Here is a 21,448-nt window from a genome sequence, read left to right as displayed (position 1 = left end):
CCTAAAAGCTTAAGCTGATAGGAGGGGTGAGCAATTCACTTATATTATATTCCAACACTCCCCCTCACGGCGAGCTTCTCTTCGGTTTCAGACGTGGAATAGGAGCGAGCAACAATTATTTTATTTAATTGCGCTAACTAGGATTCAAACTCGAGACCTCTAGCTTTGATACCATATTAAGTTGCATGCACCAACCAATCCAACCTAAAAGCTCAAGCTGATAGGAGGGGTGAGCAATTCGCTTATATTATATTCCAACAGATAAGAACTTAAAAATGGTGTGGTGGATGTGAGAAGGCAAGGAGATAGATTAATTTTAGTCAAGCTTGTCGTGGGTGATTTGATTTCGAACGTAATTAGCGTGTAAGCCCCCCCCCCCCCCCAAAGTAGGCCACGATAGAAGTGCCAAGAGACTTTTCTGGTAAGACTTAGATGACATGGTGTTGTTGACACCTTTTTGGAGGCGCCAATCACTCAAAAGAACCAGCGGCGGTGCTCTCTGGTCAGGCGCGGACGGTCCGCGACACAGGGCCGGACGGTCCGCGACCTGGCGCGAGGCGGTGCTCTCTGGTCAGACGCGGACGGTCCGCGGCACAGGGCCAGACGGTCCGCGACCTGCTGCAGGAGCTAGGATTCCCTGCCTGACGGTCGGACGGTCCGCGCGTGCGCAGGGGCGGCGGAAGATCGCCGGCGGCGCCTGGATCTCGCTCCCGAGAGGGACCCCGTCGGGGAGGAGAGATCCTAGGAGTTGTCTAGGCTCGGGCAGACCGACCTAGACTCCTCTAATCGACGTAGAGTCGAGGAGAGGCAGAGAATTTGGGGATTGGAATACTAAACTAGGGCTAAACTAGAACTACTCCTAATGCATAAGGTAAAAACGAGTAATAGACTTGATTTGATCGATTGTTGGGGGCTTCAATCGGCCGTAGCCCTTTATGTATATAAAGGGGGAGGTCTGGATCCGCTTCCAACTGATTTCCGAGTTAATCCCGCGGTTTTAGGTAACAAATCCCGCGAGAAACTAGGAACCCTAACTGACTCTGCGCACGCGCGGACCGTCCGCGCCACCACCGCGGACAGTCCGGACCGCGGACCGTCCGGCCTCAGGGCCGGACCGTCCGCACGGCCATTTTGGTTTCCAACATATGCCCCCTGCCTTTTGGTGAAGGTTGACGAACCAAAAGCATATGAACTAAACCTGATGGAGGCCACCGGCTTTTCGATATGGAGATTATTCAATAAAGCACCAATATAAAGGCCGTTTCGGATTGTATCTTTCTCGGCCATGACCATTTGATCAATGGATCAAAAGGAATAGAATGGAGGTGCCCCCCAGTCTGGATAGACGAAGGGACTATACATGTACCATGGATTCATCATCGTGCCATTCCATGTTTGAACAGGATAATATACCGACGATGAGTAAATAGGTGGAAAGTACCCTGGTCTCATAGAATGAATAGGCGATGCTTGTTGTGTCGCCTTTTGGGCCATTTTGTTTGACCGTTTTGTTTTAGCAGGTGACCGAGGTTTCTTTGTTGACCGATCACGTGGAACAGTCTTTTTGCTAGTATTTTTGGAGAGCAACTGATCAAAAGTAGGATCGGCTTTGATCAGCCGATTATATGTGCTTTGACCTTGCGTCTTTTTCCTTGCTTTGTGTAGAGGTTGACGCCTTTGGTCATAGGGGGACTGTCCGGCTGAGTTAGCCGGACCGTTTGTCTGAGCACCGGATTGTCCGCACGTAGGTGCCGGACCATCTACGATGCTCGGGCTAGGCTGACGTGTTTGGTTCATTAACTGTGCCTGCCCCCCGGCGTCTTCGGACTTTTTAGCCTTCTCGTCCGAAGCCTTTCGAGCAATCTCCTTTTGTGATTTATCTGACGTGCGGGGATCGCCAATGACCATGCCCTTGCCTTTATCGGCCATTTCGGGCCGAACCAAGACCTTTTTGCATGTGAGTTCTATTGTATTAACAGGAAAAGGTTGTGTGTCTACTTGCATCTCCTGAAAAGCCAATCGACCCTCATTTATGGCCGATTGTATCTGTCGACGAAAAACATTACAATCATTGGTGGCATGAGAAAAGGAATTATGCCACTTACAATAAGCACGCCTCTTTAATTCATCAGAAGGAGGAATAGTATGAGTTAATTTAATGTTGTCGTTTTTCAGTAACTCGTCAAATATTTTATCGCATTTGGCAACATTAAAAGTAAACTTAACTTCTTCTTGTCGATTCTTTCTAATCGACTGTAAAGCAGAACACGCTGAAGGTTTAGCCTATCCTGGCCAAACCAGTTCGGCGGTGTATACATCCGTGGATTCATCGTCCGAATTATCGTATCCCACTAGATGCATCTTTATGGCTAGCCGATTTTGATGTTTCCTTACTCCGGCTTTCACAGGTCATAGCCCGCTGGTGTAAGTGCACTAGCGAAAAGAATTGGGTGCCATCTAATTTTTCTTTTAAGTAGGGTCGCAACCCATTGAAAGCTAGCCATGTTAGTTGTTTTTCTGCGACATGAATCTGAAAGCATCGGTTTCTAGTGTCCCGGAATCTCCGGATATAGTCATTAACCGATTCTTCAGGCCCCTGTCGAACTGAAGCTAAGTCAGCCAATTCTAACTCATGTTCTCCTGAGAAGAAGTGTTCATGAAATTTCTGCTCTAATTCTTCCCAAGAGTTAATAGAGTTTGGTGGCAAAGCTGCGTACCATGCAAATGCAGTATCAGTAAGGGACAACGAGAATAAACGAACGCAGTAGGCTTCCCCATCAGCCAATTCTCCCAAGTGTGCTATGAATTGGCTAATATGTTCGTGTGTGCTTTTCCCACCTTCACCAGAAAATTTAGAGAAGTCTGGTATTCTAGTTCCCTGCGGATATGGCACGGTGTCGAATCGGTGGCTATAAGGCTTCCGATACGATTGCCCTGTACCTGACACACTAACACCGAGTTTGTCCCTGAACATCCTAGCTACCTCGTCTCTGACCCTCTCCGCCATGTCTGGCGACCATCCATTGAGTTTGTGGGTAGAAATCTCAGGTTGCCTGACATCACTCTGTCGGCTTTCCTCCCAGGGATGTTTGAGGTGTGTGTTAGGTGTCCTATTAATGTCACCAGCTCCTGCCCTATACCTCTCAGGCTCTCTTGTGGCCGAATAGTATTCAGCCCTATGTCCATGAGGTGGTATGACATGATTATAATGTGTTGCTGGTGGGGCACCATAATGTTGCTGCGATGAATGTGGGAACTGTGCGTATTGCGCAGCTCTCGGTTCTGCGTATGCATATCCGGACGGTCCGGCATAAGAAGCCGGATGGTCCGCGACCTGGCCAAACGGTCCGAAGGTATATCCGGATTGTCCAGCCGTATATGGTGCTACGTGGGTAGTCTCATACCCAGACCGTCTGTCATAAAGAACTGGACGGTCCGTGATCGGGCCGAATGGTCCAGGGCTGTACCCGGACGGATCGACCATATATGGCGCGACTTGGGCAGTCTGCGCGTGGACTCGTGTAGAGTCGGATGGTCCAGCGTAATACGTTGGCCGGTTCATGCCATATCCGGACGGTCCGGCGTAAGACGGCGGACGGTCCGCAACATATCCGGACGGCCCGGCGTGATGTACCGGACGGTCCGTGATGGGGCCGAAGTGTTCAGGGTTGTACCCTGATGGTCCGGCCATGTACGGTGCGACCTGAGTGTTTTGTGTGCGGGCCTGCATCTGGTCGGACGGTCCGGCGAAATACGCCGGACGGTCTGCGGTATAACCGGACTGTCTGAGATGATGCTCGGACGGTCCGGTCGCGTCCAGTACCTGCCGCGTGCCTAGTGGTTGCGGCTGTGATGGTGACACGAAAGCGTGCATTTGCGCCGTTCGGAGAGTTTATGCAGCAGTTCCGCCTCTTCCTTGTCGCGTTGTTCGTTCCATTGCCGCATCACCTCCTCATCGCGCATTACGAGGTCTTCAAAGGGCCTTTGGTCATCAGCCGGGAGCGCCTCCACGGCCGGCTTGATGATGTTGGTGGTGGAGATCTTGGTGTGATCCTTAGAACCGGCCATCTATGGGCCGATTTTTAGCAGGTCTAGACACCTAATCCCCAGCGGAGTCGCCAAAAAGTATGTTGACACCTTTTTGGAGGCGCCAATCACTCAAAAGAACCAGCGGCGGTGCTCTCTGGTCAGGCGCGGACGGTCCGCGGCACAGGGCCGGACGGTCCGCGACCTGGCGCGAGGCGGCGGTGCTCTCTGGTCAGACGCGGACGGTCCGCGACCTGGTGCAGGAGCTAGGATTCCCTGCCTGACGGCCGGACGGTCCGCGCCCTAGGGGCGGACGGTCCGCGCGTGCGCAGGGGCGGCGGAAGATCGCCGGCGGCGCCTGGATCTCGCTCCCGGGAGGGACCCCGTCGGGGAGGAGAGATCCTAGGAGTTGTCTAGGCTCGGGCAGACCGACCTAGACTCCTCTAATCGACGTAGAGTCGAGGAGAGGCAGAGAATTTGGGGATTGGAATACTAAACTAGGCCTAAACTAGAACTACTCCTAATGCATAAGGTAAAAACGAGTAATAGACTTGATTTGATCGATTGTTGGGGGCTTCAATCGGTCGTAGCCCTTTATCTATATAAAGGGGGAGGTCTGGATCCGCTTCCAACTGATTTCCGAGTTAATCCCGCGGTTTTAGGTAACAAATCCCGCGAGAAACTAGGAACCCTAATTGACTCTGCGCACGCACGGACCGTCCGCGCCACCACCGCGGACAGTCCGGACCGCGGACCGTCCGGCCTCAGGGCCGGACCGTCCGCACGGCCATTTTGGTTTCCAACACATGGTTAGAGCTATACTTATTAGTGAGAAGCTTTTCATTTAATTGAAGAAAATCTTAATGGGCATGTAGGTACAACAAGTGCAGGTTTCAAGGCGGTTCATGGAGGTTTTGGGTATGGTAGTTCGAATTAGAAGGAAGTCTTGGACTTTGCGATAGCTTTTGACTTGTTGATAGCCAACACTTTCTTTAACAAGAGAATGCCATTTAATGACCTACATTAGTGGCCAACACTCTAGTCAGATTGACTTTGTCCTCACAAGCAAGAGAGGATAAATGAGTATGCTTAGATTGCAAGGTAATACATAGGGAGTGTGTTGTCTCTTGGAAGTTTCTAGTGGTGGTCTTTCATTTTTCAAAGTGTGTCTCGTAGGGATAAACAAGCCAAGATTGCGAGAACAATATAGTAGAAACTAAAAGGGGAGATGTTAATGTTAAGGCCCATGAGGCCCATATTATCATTCCACAAAGTCATGGACATTAATTATCATTATTATCTCCTCTAGTCCCGAGGTTAGTAACATGGTACCAAAGTCATGTTAGGGTTAGGGTAAATCCACTTTCCTAATCACTTTTTTCTGCGCGACATCGTCTCTCCGCCTCTAGTTCCCCACTGTTGTCACAACCAAACGCTATGTTGTCATCGTGGCAGGCTCCTGTGTCGTCGTCGCGGTCGTCCCCTGTGTCGCCTCTGCCACTCGTTCCCCTGCGCCGCCATCGCGGCCAACCACCGTGTCGTCGTTGCGGTTGTCTCCTATGAAGCCGTCGTGATCATCCCTCCTGCCACCTATCTCGTCGTTGTGGCGGTCCTCAGCACCGTTGTCACGGCCACCCTCAATGCCGTCGGGGCGGCCCTCCTCTGCCCATCACGTCCGGCCTTTGTGACGACTCCAATCAAGCCATCTCACATTGGATCTTGTTGCTTCGTTTTTTATCGTTGTTGTTGCCCCATCTTGGATCCTCTTTAGCTGTTGTGGGATCTATCTCCACATTACTGCTACATCACCTGCCTCTGCATCGTCATCATCTTGGGTTCTTGACTCTAGGGCTTCTTTTCACGTGACTAATCAGTCAAAGTTAGTTGCTTCGAACGGTTGATGGTACTTTATGCATCATTACCCATCAGGGTTCTTTCTCCAATTCTAACTTTGATGTTCCTCACATTTTCTTTGTACCTAAGTTGTCTATGGATCTCCTCTCAGTTGGACAAATTACAGACCATAGTTGTTTTGTTGGATTTGATGACTCATCTTGTTTTGTACAAGATCATTGCACAGAGGATGCGATTGGGATTGGCCGTCGCAGTAAAAGTGCTCCTCACCTTATCTTGGACATTGTCTTCCTACATCCACCACGTCTTCGGCTCACGTGCTTTTTGTTGCATCGCCTTCTGCTACATCGTTTGCCCAATGGCACCATCGTTTAGGTCATCTTTGTGGATCTCGGTTGTCCACCTTATTAAAGTTGGGATGTTTAGGTCATACATCTCCTAAATTTAGTTTCCATTATAAGGGTTGTCATCTTGGAAAACAAATACAATGACCATATTTTTCTAGTGACTCTCATTCTACTATACCTTTTGATCTTGTTTGTCTGATGTTTGGGGTCCTGCTCCTTTGTTTCAAAAGGTGGTTATAAATATTATGGTATTTATTGATGATCATTCTCATTATACTTGGATTTACTTCATGAAACGCCGCTCTGAATTGGTTTCCCTTTAGAAATCTTTTGTCGCACGGTTCATACTCGGTCTTCCACTCCCATCATAACTTCTCATCTAGATTCTGGTGGACAATATTCGCCCGATGCTTTTCACCAGTTTTTGACTTCAGAGGGTACTCTTGCTCAACTTTCTTGCTCTGGTGCTCATGATCAGAACGGTGTTGTTAAACGCAAACATCATCATATTCTAGAGATTATGTGCACTCTTTTGATTCCTCTTTTATTCCCTCCCATGGTCCCATTTTTTGAGTGGAGCAGTCTCAACTAATGTCTATCTCATAAATAGACAACTATCATCCAAGCTCTCCAGCAAACGTCCTAGAGAAGTACTTTTTTGTACTCCGTGGATATGATCATCTTTGAGTCTTTAGATGTATCTGCTATGTCTTGCTAGCACCACATGAGAGGACTAAATTGGTTGCCCAATCTGTTGAGTTTGTTTTTCTAGGTTGTAGTCCCGAGCATAAAGGTTACCGGTAGGACTGGGCGTTCGGGTATACCCGAAAATTCGGATTGGGTAGTTCGGGTTTTATATATTTCAGGTATCTAGCAGGTCAACCCAAACTCGACCCGAATTTTTCGGGTGCCCAAAATATCGGGCTCGGGTATGGGTAAACTTGAACTACCCGATAGTTTATGTTGTCTGTGTCCTGCACATCTGCAGGCTACACTACAATACAGCAGTACTGCACATCTGCAGCAAGCACCAGGCAGGCAAGCAGGCACCACACCACGCACCAGGCAGCACAGCAGCACTCTCGGTAGCAAGCCAACAAGCAGAGGCAGGCAACAAACAGTACAGCTTGTACAAGACAGATAATCAGAGTACCACACAAGGTGGACAGAGCGGCCTGGTGCTTGGGCAGTTGGGCGGCCGGCGATCGGCGGCTGGCCGGCGACGGTTGGCCGGCTGCTATAGCTGGGATTGCAGACTTCAGGCACCAGGGCGTGGGCGTGATGCGTGAATGTGACTCCGTGTGGCGGTGTGGGTCGTGGTCTGGCACCCTGGCCCATGAGGCCTTGAAGGTGAAGGTGAAGCGTTGCGCTGGTGTGTGGAAGTTCGGGTAGTATGCCTATTCGGGTACCGGTACGGTTGACTCGAAATGTGCTAAAAAAATTCGGGTAGCGAAAGTTCGTACCCGAAATGTTTTTCGGGTTTGGGTTATCCGGGTTCGGTTTCGAGGTTTTCGGATTCAGGCTTCGGGCGTCGGGTTTTCCGTCCAGTCCTAGTTATCGATGTTATGATCCTTCTTCTCGCCGCCTTAGTATCTCATGGGATGTGAATTTTGATGAAAATCGTCCCTTCTTTTACAACTCCTCTACACACTTCATATAATCCCACAGAATCCACCTTTATGTGCTTTCCTCCTAATCTTGATGCTTCATCTACAACACCACCATCCACTACATCCATACATGTTCTCATTCCCATCACATCACCCTTCCATATGTCACTGTTAGAGTATATGTGCTATGTGTCTAGGCCCATGTGGCCTAGGTACAACATTTCAACATGGTATCAGCTAGGGTTTCTTTCCTTCCCTCCTCTCCTCTGCCCTCCAGCGCCGTCAGGCACGCTGCCGTCGCCGGCCTCTGCTCGCGCTAGGGCCCGCGCCGCCGCGGCCGTGCGCCGCCCCGCCAGGCGGCCGTGCGCCGCCTCGCCAGGACCCTCGTGCCGCCCCGCCACGCGCGCGTCCGGGGCCCCGCGCCAGGGAACCGCCCCGCCTGCCCAGCTGCGGCCAGGGCCGCCGCCGCCGCCCTCTACCGACGTGCGCGGCCGCCCCGAACCCATGGCCGGCGACCCCCACTTCCCTCCCCTCTCTTCCTCCTCTTGGGCGCGCGCTGCCGCCCCTGGCGCATGCGCCGTCGTAGCCGCTGCTGCTCCACCCGGCCGCGCAGGCGCGGGGTCTGGCGCCGCTGCCGCCGCCGGCGGGGGGGACGCACGCCCCCCCCCCAGTCGTCGCTGCCTCCCCTGCCCCTAGTGCGCGGCCCCCTGCAGCCGCCGCTGCCTCTGTGCTCGGGCCGGCGTGGGGAGCAGGGCCTCGTGCCGCCGCTGGGGCCTTCACCGCCGCGCGCGCCGCCTCTGCCCTTACTGCTGTGGCGGGTGCAGTTCCGGTGGGAGTTGCCGGTCCGGAGGACCCTCCCCCTCCGATCCCCCCTCCGTTGGTCGTCGATCCACATCCTGTCGTCGATCAGCCGCCTCCTCCACCGGTCTCCCACCAGGTTTACACCGTCGCCGCCCTCACCGCTGCCCGTGCGGAACATGCGGCGCGACAGGCCCGTCTACGGGAAGCGGCCCTCGTGTGGGAGCGCGAGCGCGAGGCCGCCGACGCTATCGCTGCTCAAATTGCCGCGGCGGAACAGCTCCTCGCTTCGCCTGCGGCGCCCGACGGCGGGACCACCTCTTCTGACACCGTGGGCGGCATGTACGGCGTCCCGACCGTCGGAACCGAGCCCCGCACCACCACCACGGTGCTCTGGCATGACCCGGCTGACCCGCTCGTGGCTCAGCTCCACCTTCAGGCTAGGAGTGTCCAGAACATTCGCCTCATGGTCCCCGTCGTCCTGGAGCCAGAGTCGCCGTCCTACGCACGCTGGCGGGACCTACTCCTCCTCACCCTTCGTCGCTACGCCCTGGATGATCACGTCCTCTCCGACCCCACCGGCGTGGCGCCGACTGCTGCGTGGGTGCGCCTCGACAGTATCGTGCTCACCTGGATCGTGGGGACGATCTCCGTCGACCTCCACAGCCTCCTCCGGAACCTTCCTCACGCTCGGGCTGTTTGGCTGGCCATCGAGGGCCAGTTCCTGGGCAACGCCGAGGCCCGTGCTCTCCGCCTCGACGCGACCTTCCGCACCTTCGTCCAGGGGGACCTCAGTGTCAGTGCGTACTGCTGCAAGATGAAGACCATGGCAGACTCACTTGGTGATCTGGGCTGCCCCGTGGAGGACCGCGTCCTCGTCCTCAACATCCTCCGCGGCCTCAGCGATCGCTACACCCACCTACGGTCATTGATCATGCGCCAGAGGCCCTTCCCTACCTTTCTCCAGGTCTGCGACGACCTCGCCCTAGAGGAGATCACTCTGGGTGCTCAGGTTGCATCGATCTCCGGCCCAGGGTCCTCGTCCTCCTCGACTGCACTGGCGGCTTTCACCCCGACCCGTCCACCTACTCTGTCACAGTCTACCCTTGGCCATCGTCCTCCTGGGCCGAGTATGGGTGGCGGGGGTCGAGGTGGCGGAGGTGGGGGCGGTGGTGGTCGTCGACGCCGTGGTGGCCGCGATGGCAGTGGTGGTGGCGGTTCCGGCGATGGTGCCCGTGGCAACGCACCGGCGCCGGGACCCCAGCAGGGTGCGCCTTGGCCCACTTACCACCACCCGTGGTCAGGGCGCATCTCCATGTGGCCGTTCCAGGGGCCAGGTTCTGAGGCTCGTCCCCCGGCGGCCATGTTCGCTGGTGCGCAGCCGGGGTTCGCCTTCGCCTCTCCGTCGCCCTGGACCTCGACGCCTGCCGCTTCGTCGTGGACCACGCCGCCGGCTACTCCACCGTCCGGGCTGGTTGGTTGGGACGCGACCGCCCTGGCTGCCTTCTAGACTCCCACTCTGACTCCGCCGATGGGTCCCGAGTGGATCGCAGACACCGGTGCTACCTACCACACCACTCCCGACCCTGGTATACTGACCTCTATTCGCCCTCCTTCCTCTCTCCCTTCGTCCATCATGGTGGCGAATGGCTCGTGTCTTCTTGTCACATCTGTGGGTGCCACCGGCCCTCCCGGCTCTTTTCGCATTCCCGATGTTCTTGTCGCTCCTTCTTTGGTCCACAATCTTCTCTCTATTCGTCGTTTTACTGCTGATAATTCTTGTTCTGTCGAGTTTCACTCTTCTGGTCTTACTGTGAAGGACTCGGCAACTCGGCGCCCCCTCCTCCGATGTGACAGCACCGGCCCCCTCTACACCCTTCGGCTTCCGCACGACACATCTTCTTCGTCTTCGTCACCTGACCCAGCTGCTGTTTTTGCTGCCACCACGTCTTCTACCACCTGGCATCGTCGCCTTGGCCACCCCGAACGCGATGCCTTGATGCAGCTTACTCGTAGTGCCACTATCCCATGTACTAGATCACAAGATGAGCATCTTTGTCATGCGTGCCAGTTAGATCGCCATGTTCGTCTTCCTTTTTCTTCTTCTTCCTCGCATGCTACTCATGCCTTTGATCTTGTACACTGCGATTTGTGGACTTCACCTATTACCAGTATGTCAGGCTACAAATACTATCTTGTGGTGCTTAATGATTTTTCTCATTATGTGTGGACTTTTCCTTTGCGTGCCAAGTCTGAGACTTTCCCCGCCCTCCGCCACTTCTTCGCCTGGGTGTCCACTCAGTTTGGCCTCCCCATTAAGGTCGTTCAGTGTGACAATGGTCGGGAGTTCGATAACTCCACCTCCTGCGACTTCTTTCTCCCACGGGATGCAGTTGCGGATGTCTTGCCCATATACCTCCTCCCAGAACGGCAAGGTTGAGCGCATGATCCGCACGACCAACGAAACCATCCGCACTCTCCTTCTCCAGGCGCACCTACCGGCACGTTTCTGGGCCGAGGCCCTCCACACCTCTACCTACCTCCTCAACCGTCTCCCTTCTACTGCGTGCCCGGCCCCCACTCACCAGGCACTCTTCGGTTCCCCTCCGCGCTATGACCACCTCCGTGTCTTCGGGTGTGCTTGCTACCCGAACACCGCTGCCACTGCTCCTCACAAGCTCGCACCTCGTTCCACCCTCTGTGTGTTTCTCGGGTACTCCCCGGACCACAAGGGCTACCGCTGCCTTGACCTCTCCTCTCGCCGGGTCCTCATCTCTCGCCATGTGGTGTTTGATGAGTCCGCATTTCCCTACTCCACCACCACACCACCCTCCTCCGACCCTGACCTTGACCTCTTCACTCTCTTTCCGACTAACGCGGTCGTCGCGCCACCTATTCTTCCTCTCTCTACAGGTACTCGCTCACCGCCTATCGGTTCTACTCCCAGCCCGGTGCCTTGACCGGGTCCGGTGGTGTCACCTACGGTGGTGTCGCCTCTCCGCGGAGCCCCGTCTCCGATCGCCCCCGGGCCGAGCGGGGGTGGTGGGACTGCACCGCCTACGGGGTCGTCGGTACCAACCCCTCCGGCTCGCTTCGCGCAGCCGGTGTGGGTCTACCAGCGCCGACTGCCGCCGCCGGGGTTTGCCCCTCCACCGCCGCCGTCGCCGCCACCGCCACCGTCCCCACCGGTGCCTTCTCCTCCGGTGGCACCGCCGGTGGCCCAGTCCCCGCCAGGGACACCTACACCTCCGCCGCGGCCACCCGCGGCACGTGTCGAGACGCCGGTGTACCACCCACCGCTCCTTCACCGCGACCCGCGTCACGTCCACCCGATGGTGACGCGGCACGCGGCTGGTACCCTGCCGCCCCGAGTCCTGACGGCCACGACCGGAGACTCGCAGGTTTCTCCGGTACCCTCCTCCGTCCGCACCGCCCTGCTGGACCCCCACTGGCGTCGGGCGATGTAGGAGTACGCGGCGCTCATCGCCAACCAGACGTGGGATCTGGTGCCCCGTCCGCCTTGCACCAACATCGTCACCGGCAAGTGGATCTGGACGCACAAGCGGCGGGCCGATGGTACCCTGGAGCGGTACAAGGCTCGCTGGGTCCTTCGAGGCTTCACTCAGCGCCCCGGAGTCGACTATGATGAGACCTTCAGCCCGGTTGTGAAGCCGGCCACCGTCCGCACGGTGCTCTCGCTGGCCCTTGCTCGCTCCTGGCCAGTTCACCAGCTCGACGTCAAGAACGCCTTCCTGCACGGCGCCCTCACCGAGACCGTCTACTGCTGTCAGCCGGCGGGGTTCGTGGACTCCTCTCGCCCTGACATGGTCTGCCGGCTCAACAGGTCCCTCTACGGCCTCAAGCAGGCCCCCGGGCGTGGCACTCCAGACTGGCTACGTTCCTGGTGACACTGGGCTTCGTGGAGGCCAAGTCAGACACGTCTATGTTCGTCCACCATGGAGCAGAGACTACCTACTTGCACCTCTACGTGGATGACATTGTCCTCACCGCCTCCAGTCAGTCACTTCTTCGCCGCCTCGTCGACGCGCTCCAACGGGAGTTTCCGATCAAGGATCTGGGCGTGCTTCACCATTTCCTGGGGGTCACTGCTGAGCCTCGGCCCTCAGGACTCCTACTTCACCAGCGCCAGTACACTCTTGACATTCTGGAGCGGGCCAAGATGATTGACTGCAAGCCCTGCTCTACCCCAGTCGACACGCAGGCGAAGCTCTCTGGGCCACTGGTGACCCAGTCGAGGACCCCACCGGGTACAGGAGCCTTGTCGGTGCCCTTCAGTACCTCACCTTCACTAGGCCGGACATCTCCTACGCCGTGCAGCAGGTCTGTCTCCATATGCACGACCCCCGAGAGCCTCACCTCGCGGCTCTCAACCGCCTCCTTCGCTACCTTTGGGGCACCGTCGACTACGGGCTGCTTCTCCACCGATCTACCTCCTCCGAGCTGGTCGTCTACACCGACGCTGACTGGGCCGGGTGCCCGGACACTCGGCGCTCCACCTCCGACTACGCCGTCTTCTTAGGCGGCAACCTGGTGTCCTGGTCGTCGAAGCGCCAGCCGGTCGTCTCCCGCTCGAGTGCCGAGGCGGAGTACCGTGCTGTGGCCAACGGCGTGGCGGAGGTTGCGTGGCTCCGGCAGCTCCTCGCCGAGCTCCACAGTCCCCTCTCCAGGAGCACGTTGGTCTATTGGGACAACGTCAGCGCCGTCTACCTCTCCACCAACCCGGTGCAGCACCAGCGGACCAAGCATGTAGAGATCGATCTACACTTCGTCCGCGATTATGTCACCGCCGGTGTCGTTCGGGTCCTCCACGTCCCGACCACCTCCCAGTTTGCTGATATCTTCACCAAGGGCCTTCCGTCCTCGACCTTCGCCGAGTTTCGCTCCAGCCTCAACATCAGTAGTGGCTAGTTGCGGCTATGGGGGATCCTATGGTGTGATGTACGGTGTGGTTACGTCTTCCTTTTTGAGTCCAGTCTGTGAACTCCGTTGCGACGGAAGTTCAGACTGCGGGGGGGTGTTAGAGTATATGTGCTATGTGTCTAGGCCCATGTGGCCTAGGTACAACATTTCAACAGTCACCACCTTCATAATTTTCTTTGAAACTACCTGTCACTCAAACGTCAAACCTACATTCGTCACTCTCACTCTAATCCCATGGCCAGTCTTGTTGAACCTGTTGTTGATGGATATACTGACAATAATGAGTCTCATGTTGTGTCTCTTGAGTTACAGGTGGAGTCTCCAGTTGTTGCTGATGAGTTACCAATTGATCATGGGTTACAAATTGATCAGGGATATCATCTCCGTGGTCAGAAAGTGGACATTACAAAGGTCTAAACAATTAAATAGTGTAAGTAGAGGGACTCTAACTCTCATCAGAGGATGACACTATGAGTTGGGGCAATTTTCTGTTTATTTCTTCAAACACTACACAATGCCATACCCGTCTAAGGGTCGGGATACATATTTATAGCCCAAGGGGCTGCAGCATATGCTTCCTAGAGTTGCGAATATGCTGTCCTACAAACTGCACTAACCACTAGGTGCTGTTGTACTCTAGTCAAAAGGAAAAACTGCAGCAAGCTGCTGTCCTCCAAAAGCTGAAACTGAAAAAAGGAGATGCCTGCAGGCTGTCCTCGCAGTCAAAAGACTGCTGCTGTGCTGCCTGCCGCAGTCCTTGCTGTCTGCCAAAGGAGATGCCTGCAGGCTGTCCTCGCAGTCAAAAGACTGCTGCTGTGCTGCCTGCCGCAGTCCTTGCTGTCTGCTGCAGTCCTTGCAGTCAAAAACTGCTGTGTTGCTGCTGTCCTGCAGCAGAGATGTTGTGCGGACTGCGGACTGTCCTCCACACATGACTTATTCCATCATTCTCCCCCTAAGTCTTGTGTGTCGCCTTGTGGGAAAGTTGAGCCATTCCGGACCTGGAGCAAAGCTCAACAAACTTAATCTTCCCAAGGGGCTTGGTGAGCAGGTCTGCAAGCTGATCCTTGGTGTTGATGTAGCGCGCCTTGATGCTCCCTTCTGCCAAGCAGTCTCGGATGAAGTGGTATCTCAGCCGGATGTGCTTGCTCCGTTCATGGAACACGGGGTTCTTGGCCAATGCTAGAGCGGACTGGCTGTCCACCCTGAGTTCCACCGCTCCAGTGTCTCTCCCGAGGAGATCACCGAGCAGTCGAGCCAGCCAGAGCGCCTGAGTCGAAGCAGTGGACGCCGCTATGTACTCGGCCTCGCAGCTGGACATGGCCACCACCTGCTGCTTGACCGATTGCCAGCTAATGAGGCACTTGCCGAGGAAGAAGAGGATCCCGCTTGTGCTCTTGCTAGTGTCGATGTCGCCGGCGTGGTCGCTGTCGCTGTACCCGACAAGGTGTGCCTCCCCAGGGCACCTCGGGTAGTAGAGACCGTGGTCGAGAGTCCCCGCAACATAGCGGATGATCCTCTTCACAGCCTGCTCATGCTCCGTCGTCGGTCGCTGCAAGAACCGACTAACGTAGCCGACGGAGTATGCCAAGTCAGGTCGTGTGTGGACGAGGTAGCGAAGGCTCCCCACAAGACGCCGGTACTGAGTAGCATCCACCTCCTCCGTCGTGCTGTCGCGACTCAGCTTCAGCCTCTCCTCCATCGGAGTGAGAGCTGGGTTGCAGTCGGTGAGCCCAGCCAGCTCAACAATGCGCCTGGCATAGGCGGTCTGGCGAAGTGTGATCCCGGAGTCTCCCTGGTGCACCTCAATCCCCAGGTAGAAGGAGAGATGCCCCAGGTCACTCATTTGGAAAGTGGCCTTCATCTCTTCCTTGAACGCTGCCACCTCTGCATCCTTGGCGCTGGTGATCACCAAGTCGTCGACGTAGACACCCACCAGCAGGGCATTATCTCCATTGCCCCGCCGATAGATGGCCGCCTCGTGCGGGCTTGGCATGAAGCCCATCCTCTTGAGCGTGGAATCCAGCTTGGCATTCCACGCCCTTGGTGCCTGTCGCAAGCCGTAGAGAGCCTTGCGCAGGCGCAACACCTTGCCCTCCTTGCCAGGGATCGCAAAACCTGGCGGCTGGTGTACATAGACCTCCTCCTTTAAGTCGCCGTTAAGAAACGCCGACTTGACATCCATGTGATGAACATGCCAGCCCTCCAGGGCTGCCAGCGCAAGGAGGAGTCGCACGGATTCCATCCGTGCTACAGGGGCGAAGGCATCGTCGAAGTCGATCCCCTCCTGCTGTAAGAAACCGCGTGCCACCAAGCGAGCCTTATGCTTGACGATGGCGCCGGCTTCATCCCTCTTCAGTTTGAACACCCACTTAAGGGTGATCGCGCGATGACCATGAGGGAGATCAGCGAGCTCCCAAGTGCGGTTCGTCTCAACCGCGTCCATCTCCGACTGCATCGCGGCACGCCAAGCCGCATGTTGCTCGGCCTCCGCGAAAGACCGAGGCTCACCATCGTCGCATGCAAGATGCAACTCTCCTGCCAGAATGCGAGATGCAGGGCCTGGCACCGACGGGTCGATGAGAAGGCCCTCCACCCTTCGATACCGCAACGGCTCGCCGTCGTAGCACGCGTCGACGCGCTCCTCGTCGCGGGACAGAGGGGTCACGAGCTCCACTGGGTCGTGCTCGACACGAGCTGGTGTCGGAGAGGACGTTCCCGGAGAGGGTACCGTCGGTGCTGGAGTACGTGGTGGCGAAGAGCTCGCTGTAGCCGGAGTCGTGGCTGGAGTGCGTGGTGGTGAAGAGCTCGTTGTAGCAGAAGCTGGAGAGTGTGGCGCTGGAGTCGGTGGAGACTTGGGGGCTGGGGTAGACCTGCTCGGAGAAGAGTTGCCTACTCCCCCAGCTCCCTCAAAGTGGACGTACTCGATGGTGAAGTCGTACGTCGGAGTCGTGCCGTCGTCCACCGCCTTGTCCCACGCCCATCCTCGCCCTTCGTCGAACACTACGTCGCGCGCCGTGCGCACACGCTGTGTTCTTGGGTCAAGGATGCGGTAGGCCTTCGAGCCCTCCGCGTAGCCAATGAACACCCCCGGGGTGCTCCTATCGTCGAGCTTGCTGATGTGGCCAAGCTCCTTGGTGAACGCGAGGCAGCCGAAGACTCGTAGGTGAGAGACCGCCGGCTTGCGCCCATGCCAAGCCTCGTACGGTGTCATCCCGTTGAGAGCCTTGGTGGGCGAGCGGTTGAGGATGTAAACCGCTGTCACCACCGCCTCTCCCCAGAAGACAGCTGGCATTCCTCTCTGCTTGAGGAGAGCCCGAGCCATCCCCACAACCGTCTGGTTGCGCCGCTCGACGACGTCGTTCTGCTGCGGGCTGTACGGCGCGGAGTAGTGACGCTGAACGCCCTCATCCGCGCAGTACGATGCGAACTCAGCCGCCGTGAATTCGCCGCCGTTGTCAGTGCGCAGCACGCGCAGCTTGCGGCCGCACTCCGCCTCCGCAGCGACCTGCACACGCCTGATGGCGTTCGCAGCCTCTCCCTTGCTGCCAAGGATCATCACCCACATGTAGCGGGAGAGATCGTCGACGAGCAGCAAGAAGTAGCGTCGTCCTCCTGGTGTGGCTGGTGTCACCGGGCCACACAAGTCCCCATGCACGAGCTCGAGCCTCTCCTTGGCTCGGAAGCTCGACTGCTGGGGAAAGGGGAGTCGTCTCTGCTTTGTCAACACGCAGACATCGCAGAATTGCTCCACATGGTCAAGGCACGGCAGGCCTCGTACCATCTCCTTGGCGCTGAGCCGCTTCAGGGCTTCGAAGTTAAGGTGCCCGAAGCGCTCGTGCCACTGCCATGCCCCGTCGTCTCGACGAGCAGCAAGGCAGCAAGGTTGTGCCACCTTCACATTAAGGATGTAAAGCCGATTTGCACTCCTGCGTACCTTGGCGAGAAGGCGACGAGAGGGATCCCAGATCCTCATGACTCCGTGCTCGACCTCCACGCGCGAACCGTTCTCATCCAGCTGTCCCAAGCTGATGATAGAGTTCCTCAACGCGGGGATGTAGTAGACTCCGGTGAGCAGCCTGTGCTCACCAGACGCGGCGGTGAAGACGACTGAGCCGGCGCCCTTGATCTCTACGCCGGAGGCGTCCCCAAACTTGACGGAGCCTCGGACGCTAGAGTCAAGCTCGGTGAAGAACTCCCGTCGGCCGGTCATGTGATGAGTGGCGCCGGTGTCGAGGCACCATCCTTCGATCATGTCCTTGTTGGAGCCGTCGCCGAGGAAAGCGCGTGCTTTCGACTCATCAAGGTGGAGGAGTGCCGCTGCGGCCGGTGCCGCTGGAGATGGCTCGATGCTTGCATGTGCCAGGAGCAGGGCCTCCTCCTCCGCCTCCGCCTGTGCGACGTTGGCCTGGCCACGTCGTGGCTGCCGACAATCCCTGGCCCAGTGGCCAAGCTTGCCGCAGTTGTGGCAGCCGTCGTCTCGTGCCGGCTTCTTGTTGCCGACGGCGCCGCCTTGGGCACCTCCACGTGCACCACCCTCAGCATGTCCTCGCGCCCCGGCCTGGGCGCCTCCACGCGCCTTGCGCGGCTTGCCGCGTTTGCGGCCTCGTGTCGAGGAGAACTCCCCCTGCTTCTTGTCACCCTGGCAGGCCTCCCACTGCTCCCGAGTGAGATGTAGCTTCCCGCCGATAGTGATAGGCCCAGAGAGAGCCTGTGGTTCGTCGCCGTCGACCACCTTGAGGCGACCAATCGCCTCTTCGATCGTCATCGTGGAGAGGTCTAGCAGAGACTCGATCGAGCGAGCAATCTGCCTGTACTTCTCGGGGATGCAACGGAAGAGCTTCTCAACAGCTCTCTCCTCATCGTAGGTGTCGTCGCCGAACTGCACCATCTTCTGCAACAGAGTGTTGAGGCGGAGAGCAAAGTCATCAACATCCTCACCTGGCTTGAAGGCCAGGTTCTCCCACTCCTTGCGAAGTGCCTGCAGTGTGGTCTTGCGGGCACGATCGCTGCCGATGCGGGTCGCAGCGATGGCGTCCCAGGCCTCCTTGGCAGTCCGCTTCTGGGAAAGCGAAAACTGCATCTCGGGCGGGACTGCAGCAATGAGGGCATCCAGCGCCCGCCGATCCTCGTGGTAGTCGACGTCGTCGTAACGAACTGCTTCCCACATGTGGCGAACCTGGAGCCGTACCCTCATCACCGCGGCCCACTCGACGTAGTTGGTCTTGGTGAGGGTAGGCCACCCACCGCCGGGACCGATGTCCCTGACAATGGCTTGGGCCATGCGACGACCATGGTACCGATCCGGGGAGGGAGAACTGCGCCGCCTGTAGAGGCCGCGATCTCCGTCGACTCGGTCGCCGCCGCCGGGAGCACCGCCGGCGCGTCTACGCCCGTCTGGGCTACCGCCGCGTGCGCCCCCGCCTGGAGCGCCGTCAGCGTGTCGGCGCCTATCCGGGTTGCCGCCACGCGCGCCCCCATGGGGATGCGCGGCTGCCCACTGTGCCGCCTGCTCTCGCGCTGCTTCCCTCGCCAGCCTGAGCTCGTCGTCGGTGTTGTCGTCGACAGAAGCAGAGCTGCCAGCTCTACTGCCGCGCAGAACCTCGAGCTCTGTTGCCGCCGCACGTGCAGCATCCGCCGCCTCCGCTGCTTCTACTTCCGCTCTCGCCGCTGCCAGTTCCGCCGCCGCCAACCGTGCTGCCCTCGCCGCTGTCGCTGCAGCCGCTGCTGCTGCTCGCTCGCGTTCTTGTGCCGCGGCGACCTCGGCCTCCTGCTGGCGCCGCGCACTCGAAGTGGCCGAGCGTAGGGACATGGTGGGCTAGTGAGGGGTCGCTGCGTGTGGAAGAGGCTGTCTCAGACGAAAGGCTGCTCGTCTGAGCAGGGGAGGAAGGAACAGTTGGAGCTCTTGCTACCGACTGAGTGTGGGGAGAGACACGGGAAGGAGATGAGCACGAGATGTTTAGGCTGCAGGATAGTTTGCCTCTGATACCAATTGTAAGTAGAGGGACTCTAACTCTCATCAGAGGATGACACTATGAGTTGGGGCAATTTTCTGTTTATTTCTTCAAACACTACACAATGCCATACCCGTCTAAGGGTCGGGATACATATTTATAGCCCAAGGGGCTGCAGCATATGCTTCCTAGAGTTGCGAATATGCTGTCCTACAAACTGCACTAACCACTAGGTGCTGTTGTACTCTAGTCAAAAGGAAAAACTGCAGCAAGCTGCTGTCCTCCAAAAGCTGAAACTGAAAAAAGGAGATGCCTGCAGGCTGTCCTCGCAGTCAAAAGACTGCTGCTGTGCTGCCTGCCGCAGTCATTGCTGTCTGCCAAAGGAGATGCCTGCAGGCTGTCCTCGCAGTCAAAAGACTGCTGCTGTGCTGCCTGCCGCAGTCCTTGCTGTCTGCTGCATTCCTTGCAGTCAAAAACTGCTGTGTTGCTGCTGTCCTGCAGCAGAGATGCTGTGCGGACTGCGGACTGTCCTCCACACATGACTTATTCCATCAAATAAGACTTTGGATGGTGGAACCTTTCTGTTCAAATCAACAATGGAATCCATTTGCTTCCAACAACATATCGCTTGCTATGATATCTCTAAAATGACTCAAAATGTTCTTTTTTAAACCGGCATTGAAAGGTAATGATACAATGAAGTATCTCTAGATCCATGTTTGAAGAAGATGAAGCATTATTTTTACCTGAACTAGTATAAATGGCAAGGCCACTCCACCGGAAGGTGCATCTCCTGACCCATATAGCTGCTCATTTCGCCGAACCAAGTTTTGCAGACATGCATACTTAAAAAAACTCATAAGGTACACAAAGCATGAGATAACATAACAAACATGAGTTTCAAAGCATTTCAAATTCAACATTGAAAAATTAAGAAATAAATATCATTACTAACTCAATCTGCAATGGAGAAATGCAATTAATAATGCATGGCTCGTTTACGAAAAATAGCTTCATACTAATGTTCTGGAACATGACTTTACAATGATTAATTCTGATCGAGAGACACTTAGTAGCCCGAAAGTCCATTGAGCAGCTAACTAGATAAAAAATCATTCAGCCAAACAGTACCCACCAAAATATATACTCCCTCAATCCCAAAATAAGTGCACAACTCACATTTTGTGCCAACTAATTTCAATTTTCAACATTTGTATATCCAAATAGGTTTACTATAAGCTGGCAAATAGACCGTCAGGTACGTCCCTTCCCCTCCCATGCCGACGCTTGCACTCCCCAATGCCCCATGTCGGCGCCCACTCCGGGGCCGGCGGCCACCTTCCAGGGGATCGCCGCCGCCCCTCCCTCCTCCCATTTAGCCCCCCTGCAGGCGTCCGCTTCCTCCCATCCTCCTCCTTTGTACGCGGCTCCGCTCAAGCCTGGTGGGCGGTCCAAGCCAGATCGCTGGCGCGCGGAGAGTTCCGCTGGTGGCGGCTCCTGCAGCTCCGCTGGGAGTGCCCCTTCTGGCCCTTCCTTTCGCGACATGGTGCTGCTCTCCCGGCCTTCGTCTCCGGCTAGTCGGACTCCCAGGTCTGGGCCTCGGGCGTCGCTGTGTAGGGAGCTCCAGGCCGCGGTTCTCCAGCCGTCGGTAGTGGGGGGAACTGCGAAGTGCGCCGCTGATGGTTGGCAGACTGTGGAGTCCCGGTGTTCCAGGCGGCTACGTCTGAAGGCTAGCAGATTCTAGCGCCCTGCACCTGCCAATCTTTCCGGCAAATGCTACAATTGCCTCTCCCCAAGTCACCTGGTCTGAGACTGTCGTTCAAAGACAAGATGCTTCAGATGCTGTGGGCTTGGGCATAGGATGTCCCGCTGCCCGGGGGCACCAGTTCGTGCTCAGATCTCCACATCTGTTCCCAAGCAG

The 21,448-nt window shown here is 56.6% G+C and overlaps 1 protein-coding gene across 8 annotated transcripts in view; it reads right to left on the bottom strand.

Annotated features, from left to right (window-relative positions):
* Window positions 1-21,448, bottom strand: part of LOC100273419 (uncharacterized) — a 37,769-nt gene that overhangs the window by 3,113 nt on the left and 13,208 nt on the right. For 4 of the 8 annotated variants that reach the window (XM_020553162.2, XM_035967804.1, NM_001360249.1 and 1 more), the window contains one exon: window positions 20,274-20,372. The exons of 3 other annotated variants lie outside the window; for them this stretch is intronic. In XM_020553162.2, the coding sequence (XP_020408751.1) occupies window positions 20,274-20,372 (99 nt within the window). The remainder of the gene's footprint in view (window positions 1-20,273; window positions 20,373-21,448) is intronic. One more of the 8 variants, XM_008683217.2, reaches the window with a different exon arrangement.

This window comes from Zea mays, chromosome 5 (assembly GCF_902167145.1).
Source record: "Zea mays cultivar B73 chromosome 5, Zm-B73-REFERENCE-NAM-5.0, whole genome shotgun sequence".
Taxonomy (NCBI): Eukaryota; Viridiplantae; Streptophyta; class Magnoliopsida; order Poales; family Poaceae; genus Zea; species Zea mays.
The sequence above is the reverse complement of the archived record's forward strand: the minus strand, read 5'-3'. Positions and strand labels throughout refer to the sequence as shown.